We start from the raw sequence: 12,462 nt of genomic DNA, 5'->3' as shown, positions 1-12,462 counted from the left end.
ACTGGTTAATAAGAAAGAAAACATTTCCTGGATCTTACCTAATATATGAGCTCTTTATATATCTTTGCCTGGAAAGAACATGCATAAGCCATACATTTAATGCAAAAATACTTTCTTTTTTCAAATCTATATCATGAAATATATGTCTATATATTGAATATGGAGATGCCTAACAATCTGATACATAAGCTTTAATTTTATGACAAATGATGCTTATTTCTACCAAAACAGATTTTCTAAATACTGCTATTTCATGGAATAGACGAGCTTTTTAAAAAAACATGATACTTGTAGAAACCAATTTATAACCAATGCTTTTGAAGCAGTAAAAGAAAATTTTCCTCTCATATAGAAAAATAAAAGAACTAGATCTAATACTAGTCATTAATATTTTTACTTCAGTCTATAAAGCACACTTCAATCTATAAAGCACACTTACCCCACGACAAGTTAAACTGCCTAGTTATGAACTCCTCAAAGTTTAAAATAAAAGATTATAGTATACCTATAGACAAGGTTTCAATTTAATAGAACCACCATAATTGCAGCTTCGTAGAAGAACAATCACACAGCACAAGGCAGCCTTATTTCTCTCGGTTTTATATTACCACAAAATCCTCCAGAGCTGAGATAAAATGAAAGTCAAATCCTATTCAGGTTTACTCAAATTTAGCATCTCTCAATTCACATGATCAAATACAGAGAATTTCAGCATCACTTCAGTCACTCAGTAATAAGTGAAGGTCCTCCTTTGAGTATATACAAAATGAAGTATCTCTTCTGGGGATAAACTGAAGACTTTCAGGGGCTATCAAAATATTAAGTTCTTTATATATCAAGTTTCATGTCTAAAAATGCAACAATAATGGTCAAGGTCTTCCTTTTAAAAAGTTGAGACTGGTTTCTAAACAAATTAATATTGCATTGGAAACATAATCAGTCCTTTCTAAAAAACTAAAAGAATAAGTTACAGAGTTCTGGGTTCTTTTTTGAATCTTTCCTGATTTCATGGTCATAAAATTCCTTCCTTTTTGAGAAGACAGGGGATTTTTAAGAACAGAGGCATCAGGAGAGATGAGGATGAGATTCTTACTAAAGATTAGAAGATAAAGGTAGGATTCCTTCCAAATCCCCAGATACGTATTTCTATGATCTGAAATGAGTAAACAAACCATACAGTATCTTGTTTTTTTTTTTTGTTTTTTTTTTTTGGCTGTGTTAGATCTTCATTGCTGCGCGCGGGCTTTCCCTAGTTGCAGCAAGCGGGGGCTACTCTGTTGCGGTGCGCGGGCTTCTCATTGCGGTGGCTTCTCTCGTTGCAGAGCACGGGCTCTAGGCGCACGGACTTCAGTAGTTGTGGCTCACGGGCTCTAGAGCGCAGGCTCAGTAGTTGTGGCGCACGGGCTTCGTTGCTCTGCGGCATTTGGGATCTTCCCGGACCAGGGCTTGAAACCGTGTCCCCTGCATTGGCAGGTGGATTCTTAACCACTCGCCACCAGGGAAGTCCCCAGACCATACTGACTTACATTGCCAATAATGTTATTTAACATTGATGTTGAATTATGGCTTTTAATGACAAGAGTCTGGAGTTCTTGGCTATTAGATATCTGCCTGACAGTAGAGAGCCAGGTGAAGAGGTACAGTTTAGCACCAAATAAATAAATAAATACTAAGTGAGGCGGATGATATTGCTTTGGCCTGGGAGATTAAGACCAAGCATAAATAAGTTTTCTATATGCATCTTAAGAGGGAAATGGAATGGAACCCAAGGCTGTTGTTAAGAAATGTTTCTTAAATATCTAAACGATAGAGAATCACAAGCTCTCAGGCTTGGGAAGACCCTTCCGTCATCACCCGTCAGAACTCTGGGCATAAATCCTGCGATCAGTTTCCATCTGAATACAAGAGAAAGCTTCACCTCCCAAGAAAACCTCTTCCATCTGTCAACAGTTCTAACTTTATGAGTTTTTCTCCCTTTACTAAAGCAAGTCTGCTTTCTATAACTTCTCCTCACTAACGCTGGTTTGACTCCATAAAACTGAGGTTCCAAATACATAAGCCTCAGGGTTGAGGCGAGGGGCACATAGGGGCAGAGCTGGCCAAGAGCCAGGCCATAAGCAGAGATGGGGCTTTGGGCCAGGTAATGGGCGCACTGTTCACCTAAACCGCCAGCCACTGCTCTGCAGGGACGTGGGCCCCTGTCATCAGATTTTCTCATCAGAAGCCAGAAATTTGAATTTCAATAAAAATATCCTGGGTTTTGAATATATAAGGAATAAATTGTGGAGTTCAAGCAGCTCTTAGAGCTCAACTAATTCAGACCTTTCATTTTATAAGTGAGAAACTGAGGTCCAGAATAGAAAGTGATGGACCGAAGCCAAACGGTTAATCAGAGGTCAGCCTGGAGGAGAGCAGCCCCAAACACAAGGTCCCATCTCTCCTGTCGCAAAAATGCAGTCTGCAAGGCTTGTTTTTTCAGCGAAAACATGTTTTGTCTTGAAGAAAGGAGATTAATAGAGAAAAGCGATCTACCTCTTCCAGTTATGAAGGAAGAGACAAGCCCTTCAACCAAAGTGCATTTGGTTGATAGATGTGCTAAAGTATTCTGAAATGGGCATCAGCTTTAGATCACTTCCTGTCTCCATTATGAAGTCATCACTGTCCACAGCTAGTCTGGATAGTATCCTCTCAAGTTGAGAAAGTATACGGAGCAGCAGCTACAAGCAGAGACTCAGGAGACATTGCTCAGGTTTGCAAGCCTGGCTCCATCACTTACTACCGGCATGACCAAGTCACTTCCCCTGTCTAAGCCTCAGTTTCCTGGACAGCGCCAATAACAGTACCTACCGCTCAGTGTTATTGTGAGAATTAAATGACCTGACACACAAAGTGCTTACAACATGCCTGACACGGAGTAAGCACCACACAGGCAGAGGGCTACCATATGCTGAAGAGAGGTAAACATATTACTTAAAGGAAAATGTAAAACAAAACTGCACAAAAATACTCTTAAAAAATATGAGTCCTGATAAAAAAAGAAAACTCTAGCAGCTAGTTCCTTTACAGAGGTTAAGGCAAAGGTGGACTTCATCCGTTAAAGTAAATGTAGCATGAACCCATGAATTAAAATCTTAGCACCCACGTACACAGGACAGAGCCTCAGTACATCTCCTCTGTTTTCTCCTCCAACCTTGGAGAAGGTCCTAGAATACATGAGATATACTCCATCTTGGGGTCCTCCTCGCCTAGGGCTGAGCTTATTTTCTGAATAGTTGCTGCAACCATCTCCTCCCTCGCTCCATCTCTACGTTACTATTAGGAATCCAGTCTCCCAAAAGTTCTTCCTAGATGTTTAGTTTCCTCCTTTCCCTTTAACTATGTACTAGTGAAAGATGAGAAGATAGCAAACACATTCTTCAAAAAAGGAAAAAAGAAAAATGCATCATTTCTTCAACATCACAATTCAGACACTTAACCACCTCCAAACACTTACTGATCTACCATCTTTATCATATAAATAGATGTAAACCATATATAGATACATCTCATATTGCTCTGATGAGATTTCAATTTAACCCAAGAGAAAGCACAAATGCCACAGGAGAATCCGCAAATATTCACCAGCCATCAGAGGGAGCTGGGACACACTCTCTCGAATCACAGAAACCGCAAAGCGAAATTGGCACGATGGCTCTGGTGTCTAAAGCAGGAGAGGGTTAAAACAGAGCTCTTTCCTAAGGCTGCCAGAGCCTCAGTGACCCCCGGGGTCTGGTGATCCATGCAGGAGCTCCTGTGTGTCACTGTGCACAATGCCTATAAGGGTTAGCATGTATTGACGGCTAGGTGCCAGCTACAGACGCAAGCACTGTACATGTGTGAACTCATTTAATTCTCATACCAAACAACTGAGGCTCCCCCATTTCACAAATGAGGAAACTGAGGTCCTGAGAGGCTAACGTGCTCAAAGATCCACAGTGAGGAAGTAGCAGAAGCAGGACACAAACTCAAGGGGCTGGCGAGAGGCTGAACTCCTAACTTACCACTTACCAAAACTGCCTCTAGAAATGGCTGATATCACTTACCTCAGAGAATACTTCAAGTTACCAGCTCCAAGGAGATCATTTGGATCTGGCTGCTTTTTTTTCTTTTTTTTTTTTTTGCGGTACTCGGGCCTCTCACTGTTGTGGCCTCTCCCGTTGCGGAGCACAGGCTTCGGGCGCGCAGGCTCAGCGGCCATGGCTCACGGGCCCAGCCGCTCCGCGGCACGTGGGATCTTCCCGGACCGGGGCACGAACCCGTGTCCCCTGCATCGGCAGGCGGACTCTCAACCACTGCGCCACCAGGGAAGCCCGGATCTGGCTGCTTTTACCTGTACCTGGAAGTGTACTTCTGGGGCTCTCAGGTGGAGGCTGGATTTCTACACAGCTTTTTACTCAAGCCCTCCTGCTGCTCTTTCACAAAGCCAACCAGGGAAGAAGCTCTCTAACGCACGAAAGATGCAGTTCCTCACATCCTTTAAGAGGGGACATATAAAGTCTCTGGTCCATGGGCTTTATTTTTCCTTCATAATTGGAAGAGGTAGATCTCTTTTCTCTATTAATCTCCTTTCTTCTTTAAGACAAGACATGTTTGAGCTGAAAAAACAAATAACGGCGAGCAAGGGAAAAAGAAGAAAAAGGAAAAGCAGAGGAAGAATTAAGATTATGTTAAAAAGTAACCGTTAGTCATCGGAAATGCAAACAAAGACGGCAATGAAGACACCACTTCACAACCACTGGGAAGGCCAAAATCAAAGACAGATAACAACAAGTGTTGATGAGGAGGTGGAGAAATGTTCCACCTACCAAATGTTCCTCCTACACTGCTGCTGGAACTGTGAAATGGTGTGTGTCTTTGGAAATCAATCACACAGTTCCTCAAAAGGTTAAGCCATACAGTTGCCATATGACCCAAAATTTTCAGAAATTTCACGCCTGACTGTGTACCCAAAAGAAATGTCCACACACAAACTTGTACATGAACGTTCACAGCAGCATTATGCATAATAACCAAAAAGTGGAAAGAACCTAAGTGTCCATGAATTGATGAATTTTGAAAATGTGGCATATACATAGAAGGAAATATTATTTGCTAACAAAAAGGAATGTAGTACCGAGACATGCTACAGCATTGACAGACCTTGAAAACATTATGCTGGTGAAAAAGAGGCCAGTCACAGAAGAACACATATTACTTGATTCCATCCATATGAAATGTCCAGAATAGGCAAATAGAGACAGAAAGGAGATTCGTGGTTAACTAGGGCTGGTATATTGGAGAGTAATGAAGAGTAACTATTAATGGACACAGCGTTTCTTACTGGAACCAGTGGTGAGGGTCCTCAACTCTGTTGGCAGAGGAAAAGTCATTAAACTGTATACTTTAAATGAGTGAACTGTATGCTATGTGAACTCTCTCTCAATGTGGTCATATTTTTAAAGAGATTTAGAAGAACTGGTTACAAACTAAAGCTACTAGTCTATCCCAGGATAATCTGTCTTTGTGAATGAGAAACCATAATTGCAGAAGTGTCAGAAATTGCAGAAACCCAAAATCATAAGCGGAAAAGGAAAAATCAGAAAGAAAGGTCCTATGGAAAGGGGAAGGGGAAATGATTTCTATTTAACTGAATTTCAAGATAGTGGGTGTGTTGGGGTCACATCACCGCAAATGCATACATATTACACAGTGGGGTGCATAACACTAAATTCAGACTTTCTCCTCACCTGAAAGCTATCAGTGCTGAAAATAAAGGATCTAGAGGAGAGGTGAGATTTTTTTAAAAATGCAAAGGCTGATGTTCACTGTTTGGAGACTGAAGTAAAAATTCACAAGTGTAAGGACCCTCTGTTATATTGCATCCCATGTTCCCAAAATAAGAATATTTGATTAGCATCTAAAATGTACACCATTTCCTAAGATAAATTTGAGTCAGAATTCTAAATTCAACTAGAAAAAGTAAAGCTGTCACATTCTAGAGCTAAGTGTAACATACTGACAGCCAGACCAGTGCTGGCACTGGTTCACATTCAGGTAGGAAGAGTTAAAAGTGAAAGGTTCACCAAGCCACCCTGTCATGGATCTCCTTATAATGAGACTTTAGCAGAAATCAATGCAATCTGACTAAAGTGAATCCAGTCTCCTAACGTGGCAATACATCAAACGATAATATGGAAGCCTCATGGCTGTTAGCAGATACAACGTTTACACATTTTTGGAAACAGAACAGTTAGATAGTAGAGAATTTCCTTGACATTTTTTTAGTCTAACTTTCAAATGATCACCAAGCCCTTTATCTATTCTCACTACATCTTAATCAAGCATCATTTGTGTGGCAAATCAGCTTATGGCTTCCTTTAAAAACAGGCGAGCCATTAACTGACCCCATGTGTTGGCAGTTCTTTTTAGACAGGAGCAAATGATGCCTCTTAACTTCGTGCTCGAAGCTGCAGAGTTTGATTTCATGCATATGCAGAAAGAAACATTTAAAGGATCCTGCAAAGTCAGCTAACAATCTTCTGGGAGTTTAAAGAACAACAACAATAACAAAAACCCTCCTTCACACTCCCCCCACCGAGGTTTATATATTAAATACGCTTTTAAAGATACTTTACATGACTTAAAACGCTCTTTCCATAGTCCTGCAAATCCTCGACTGTCATAAAGTTTAAGTAGTGCTCTTATGACTCAAGGTCAGAGTACAATCTTTTCACTTACAAAACCGTTGAGCTCAAGAAAGTACACCAAATGTTCCTCAGCGCTCTATCCTGACTTTTCCAAGAAGTTAACTGTCCCTTCCTTCTCTTCCTGAATCCGTGCACTGCGTTATCTTTGGCCCCTGTGTTAGAAGCACTGACCTTTCCCCACTCCACCTGTTTGCATTAAGGTTGACAAGTTCCTTGTCTGAAACAGCTGGTGTTGACTACCAAAGGCAAACCCACTGTACATTTTCCTAATAGGTGACATGAGCTCTGGGAATGAAAACTTGTCCCCAGAAAATGCACCACCCCCCATGTGGCCAAAGCTTGGTACTCCATTTCAGGAGCATTAACTGTTTATTTTCTTTAAAAGCCAGATTTTGGTAATGTTTTGATTCGGTGACTCCAGTCAGAAAATGCATCTGTCACTTCCACTCCCTCCTTCTCCTTCCGGATGCCACAGCCTCAAACCCAGCAACCCCTCTGGGGACGGAGGGCAAGGTTCTCCGGACGCACAGAAACAAGAAGTAACCCTGGACTCAAGGAGGCAAGGCTGCTAAAACGAGCTGCTTTTGCTGACAAGCCTGGAGAGGACTTGGTTGTTCCTACCACGGAAGCACTGTTATGTCAGGCACACGGGGAAAGAGCGCGTTTTAGGACAGTCATGGACTTCCCGTGCCGGCACCCTGCGATCACTACGAAAAGCTTATGCTTTCTACCCTGAAATCTCCTTCTCGCCATAAAGAAAAGCTTCAGCATATTTAACCTCCCAGGCGGGCAAAGGATAATGCAACACTGTAAAAGCAGGCATATCTTTATGGCCACCATGCTCTTGGTGGCTTTTTGGGGATTGTTACTCTTTACCATCGTGCCCGCCTGTCAGCTCCTCCGGATGACAGCTTGGCAGAGCACAGGATTTTCGGTATTATTTATAACTCGCGTCAACCCAGCGGGTGGCGCGGGGCGGGGTCGGGGGGAGCGGTACTCCATCTCCCACGAAGGGCTGAAACCCGACTTGAGCAAGTCGGCAGTGACGAGCGCCAGCACCAGTAACCCTACCCGCCTCCTGATACACAAACGCCGGCCTCAGGAGTATACCTGATGCACACACCCAAGCGCAGAGCTGAGTTATCAGATCTCCCGGTTCCAAACAGGTGCGGGGCCGCTCACTAGCCGAGAACAACATCCGAACCCTGCCCCCCACACCCCACCTACCAGATCCTCCTCGGAAAAGTTAGCCCCCCTCGGCCAACCTTCGTCCGAGTGGCGCGAGGCTAATTGGAACGCATTCTCTGGTGCCCCCAGTGCTGTTAGTCCTCTCTTCTTTGTAAACCCCACGAAGTGACGCAGAGCAAAACTTAGTAGGTCCAAGGAACAGAGACGCGTCTTTCGCAAAGCACGGACTTCGCAGGAAGGACCTAGGAGGCAGGCGCTGGATCCTTCTCGGCGCCTCCATCCTCCTCTGGCTCCCCTCCCCCGCCCCGCGCCCGCCGGGGCCGCTTACCTGCGTGGGACATGGTGATGGTCTCGTTGGTGTTGGAGCCCACGTTGAAGATGACCACGGCGGAGGCGTTCTGCAGGAACGCGTTCCGGATCTTATCCCTGTACGTGCAGTTGCCCTTGGGGATGAGGGCTATCCAGTTCTTGCCGTGCGCCGGGGCGGCGAACTTGGTGTTAGGGTCGCAGGCCAGGCGGTCGTGGGCCGAGCTGGCCATGACCACCTCCCCGCGGGCGTCCTGCTTGGGCGAGTGCTCCCCGTAGCGCCCGCACTCGGTCTTCTCGGTGTGCAGCTCGGCTGTGGTGCCGCCGCCGCCGCCGCCCGTCGCCCCGGCCCCGGGGTCCGGCGCGGGCTCGGCGTAGGTGATGTTCACGAAGGCGGTGTACCATTCTTCCTTCTCGGCCACGGTGAAGTCCAGGCAGAGCAGATGCACGAAACAAAAGGAAAGCAGCCATGTTGAGAGAGCCAGGCTGCGGCACGCTTGGATGAGAGACATTGCCATCTTTATCCGCCGGGGCCCCCTCCCCGCCCCCCGCGCGCTCCCCCCGCGCCGTCCCTCCTCTCCAGCCCCGGCCAACGCCGGGCCGTCCGCTTGTCCTTCTTCTCCTCCTTCTGCTCCTGCTCACTCCCGGGCCCGAGGGGCCGCGGCCGGGACGCGCAGCCGCCGCGGGGACCGGCTTCCGAGCGAGCGGGTGGCGCCGGCCCCTTCCCTTTTCAGCCGGAGCGCGGCGGTTGCATCTCGCTTCGCGGGCGCCGGCGGGGCGCGGGCGGAGGGGCGCTCCGGGCTTGCGGCGGAGTCCGGCTGCCGAGCGTCCTGCTCCTTCGCCCGGCTTCTCCTTCTCTCATAGGGGTGGCAGGGGGCCCGCGAGCGTGCGGGGTGGCGGCCCGGCGCCCTGCAGCCCCGGCGGGGGCGGGCGCGGCTGCGGCTGCTCCGAGCCCGGGGTGCCGGCGAGGAGTTCCGGCTGCCGTCGCCGAGCGCTGGGGCGTGCGGGTCCGGCTGGAGGCGCGGCGGCCGCCCCTGCTGTGCGTCGGGTCCCTCAGGCTGCGCCCGGCACACACTTGCCGCGGGAGGGGCCGGCTCGGGGGTAGCGGGAGCAAGCTGGCAGAGAAGAGTACGCGGTCCGTGTGTGTGCGTGTGTGTGTCTGTATATGTTTGTGTGTGTGTCTAATGTGTGCGTGCAAGGAGGAGCTTAATATGATGTCAAAGATTCTAGGCTTCTCTTGCCACGCTCCCTCGGTCTCTCTATGGGCAGCAGCGACCCCTGCCGGGTCTCAAATTCAACCTAATCTGCGACTGGGTCCAGGTGGAGGCAAAAGGGGAAGCGACCCCTTGACCTATGAAGAGAGGAACAACTTCCGGCGTCTCAAATGTAGAGAAATGTGTGTATCTCTCATAAACAACTTTCCCTAATTACCCATCCTAGGGCCAACTGGTAAGGTTAGTTGGTAGCTGGGTCCTTCGAACACCACGCCTGGAGTATCTAGGGCAGTGACTATCAAATTTAAATGTACATCACGGTCACTGTCACCAGTGTGTGTGTGTGTGTGTTAAAACTCAGACTGATGGGCCCTGCTGCAGAGTCTCATTCAGTACATGTGAGGTCGGTTCCAGAATATGCTTTTCTAACAAGTTCCCAGGTCATGCTGATGCTGCACTGTATTAGAATGAGTATAGAAATGGGCTTCTTTCTTACCCTCTGGCAGCAAACATGTGGCATTTGTTTTCCTATAGAATGAGTGTTTTCTAACTCTGTAAGAAAAGAAATTGGGTGAGCTATTTCTTCACGATGTTTATTCTGGTTGTCATGACTGGTAACAGAGGACTTAGAGCATCAATAGAACATCAGTAGGCGCGGCAGGTTTGTTTGGGTTATTATTGTTTATAGGATATTCTCCAGTTGTGCATAGAGCTTACAACTAGTTAGTGGAGAGTCCAGCCCCTCTAGAGTCGTGTTCTTAAAACTTTGACACAGCACAATTCCTTACCAGTTAAATGTTTGAGCGGTTATCTTTTCACACCAACAGTTTCTCTGGCTTGAGATACCTGTCACGTCTCGAAAGCAATTTGTGTGATGGTTCATAATCACCCACCTTGTACTTCCCAACTGGCAATCTTTCAGAGAACTCAGCACCCATTCTTGATGAAAAAAAAGCCCACCTTTTCCCCAGGACCTTAGTTAGCATGTTTACAGAAATCTGTTAATGGCTGTCCACCAGTACAACTGCTGTTTTTCCAGAAGCAGTACGAACAGCTGGTGGCTGTTAGGGGAAAGCAAAGAATCCCAGCTATACCCAAATTAGAAGCAGGCACAAAAAGAACTACTTAGAAGCATTTGTCTCTATGGTATTGGATGTGCTGGGTTTGTGTATTTCCCTAACTTATTCATTTTAGAAAATAGGCTTCTAGGCAATTGGGACAGTGCTTTTTATAGTGCCTAATGCCAAAAAGGCAAAAGTGAAGAATGCCTGGCTGCTGATTCCTGAACCACCAGAGATCTGAGTCTTTTGCCTAAAAACCCCCAGTGAGGTTTTGTACAGATGTCTCACAAACCAAAGTGGTTCCCCATATCTCTGTCTCTTAGCAGTTTTTCTCCAGCCACAAAACTTAGTGAATCTGTGTCATTAAGAATGCACAACTACCCCTGTCGTTTTCTTCCCTTAGAGGAAAAGTTAGAGGCTGAGGAGATGGCAGGATCAAGGAGGTAGCATCCTGGCTGAGAGGTTGATTAATTACGGGGACATTGGGCAAATAAGTAAAATATTAAATATAATGGAAGCCAGGTTTCTTAGTGTGGGAGAAGGAAGTTACGAATATGGAAGGAAAGAAAGCTATAAATGTTACCGAACTCAGGTTCTGCTGCTCGCCACTCAAAAGCCAATACCCGAGAGACAGGCGTTGGTTGGAAAGGAAAGGTTGCTTTATTCAGGAGGCCAGCAACCTGGGGAGAAGGCAGACTCGTGTCCAAAAACCAATTCCAAAGCTTCTGCTTGACCATGAAAAGTTTTAAAGGGAGAATCATTTGGGGAAGGGGTCAGGGTCTTCATTATCTTCCCCTGTGTGCAGACTTTTTTCTGATTGGTTGGTGGTGAGGTAACAGAGCTGGTGAGCGGAGTTCCAGCAATATTGTGCTCAGCCTGAAGTTGCCATCCTCCACCTGAGTAGGGGCCTTAGTTCCCACAGAAGAACTCAAAGATATTGTTATATACATTCCTTGAGGAGGAACCAGGACCCTGCCCCATTGCTGCACTGTTGTTTCTTGACTGCTCCTCCTTTGTTTCTTTCTCCTTCCCTGATAAGCAACTATTTGAATCTGCCCTTTGGAACCCAGGGAAGGTTGAGGAGGCTGAATGAAGCCTATTTACTAAACAAAAAACAGGGGGACACGGAAAGGATTTGTACCCAGGAGGGCCCTACAGGATCCTGTTCAGCTTCATAAAGCACCCTGAGGTGTTGGATTGGATTCAAAATGAGTGTGAAATCATTATATATATATACACATATACACCATAGCTATTTTCATTCAGAGGCCAGAGCAATGGACACATCAAGTGGCCAGAAGATCTCGGTTTCTAAGTACCATCCTCCATTAAATGGAACCAGGGCTGATTCTAGTACTTGGGCTGGGAAAGTACAAAGTAAGCTTGGAAACTTTTATAGGAAGTGCTCAAAGCATGATGGGAACATGCTAAAAGGACACATGAGCCAGCAGGAAGGAGCTCCCACGGGCCAAATCTGGGACTATTTGAGTATCAAAAATAAATTGTGATAGTAACTGATTACAACCTATTGGATAAGACAGGAATCCATGAATCCATGCCAATATAAATGAATAGATAAATAATGATGGAATAAATAAATAAATGGAAGAAAAAGGGAGAGCTATTTTTTATGGAATAATGCCAACTAATAAGATGGATGGAAATAGTAAGTCAACATTTGGCAATGTTGGTTGATTCTTGGCAGGAGTCCTCAGTGAATGCCAAGGCTGGTGGGTGGGTGTTTGATATAAAGCAGGATGTCAGCTTAGTCTTAAAGCATCTTCTGAAAAATACTTATTGATCAGGGGGGAATTTATTGGGAAGAACCTGGAAGACACCAAATTGACCAGGTGATCAAGATGAGCATCATCAGGAAGGGAACGAGTCACATCATGTGCCTCCTGATGTGATGTGCTGAGTAGAGCACAGCCTCTTTTCTGTTGCATCCTGCTCAGAATGCACAGCCTG

At 45.9% G+C, this 12,462-nt stretch overlaps 1 protein-coding gene across 3 annotated transcripts in view; it reads right to left on the bottom strand.

Annotated features, from left to right (window-relative positions):
• The window catches only part of RNF150 (ring finger protein 150), a 250,688-nt gene extending 241,301 nt beyond the window's left edge, over positions 1 to 9,387 (bottom strand). For all 3 annotated transcript variants that reach the window (XM_082644955.1, XM_082644957.1, XM_082644956.1), the window contains exon 1: positions 8,242 to 9,387. In XM_082644955.1, the coding sequence (XP_082501081.1) occupies positions 8,242 to 8,737 (496 nt within the window). In that variant the 5' untranslated portion in view covers positions 8,738 to 9,387. The remainder of the gene's footprint in view (positions 1 to 8,241) is intronic.
• Between the last annotated feature and the right edge of the window lie 3,075 nt (positions 9,388 to 12,462).

This window comes from Mesoplodon mirus (genome assembly GCF_964341445.2).
Source record: "Mesoplodon mirus genome assembly, chromosome: 2".
Taxonomy (NCBI): domain Eukaryota; kingdom Metazoa; phylum Chordata; class Mammalia; order Artiodactyla; family Ziphiidae; genus Mesoplodon; species Mesoplodon mirus.
The sequence above is the reverse complement of the archived record's forward strand: the minus strand, read 5'-3'. Positions and strand labels throughout refer to the sequence as shown.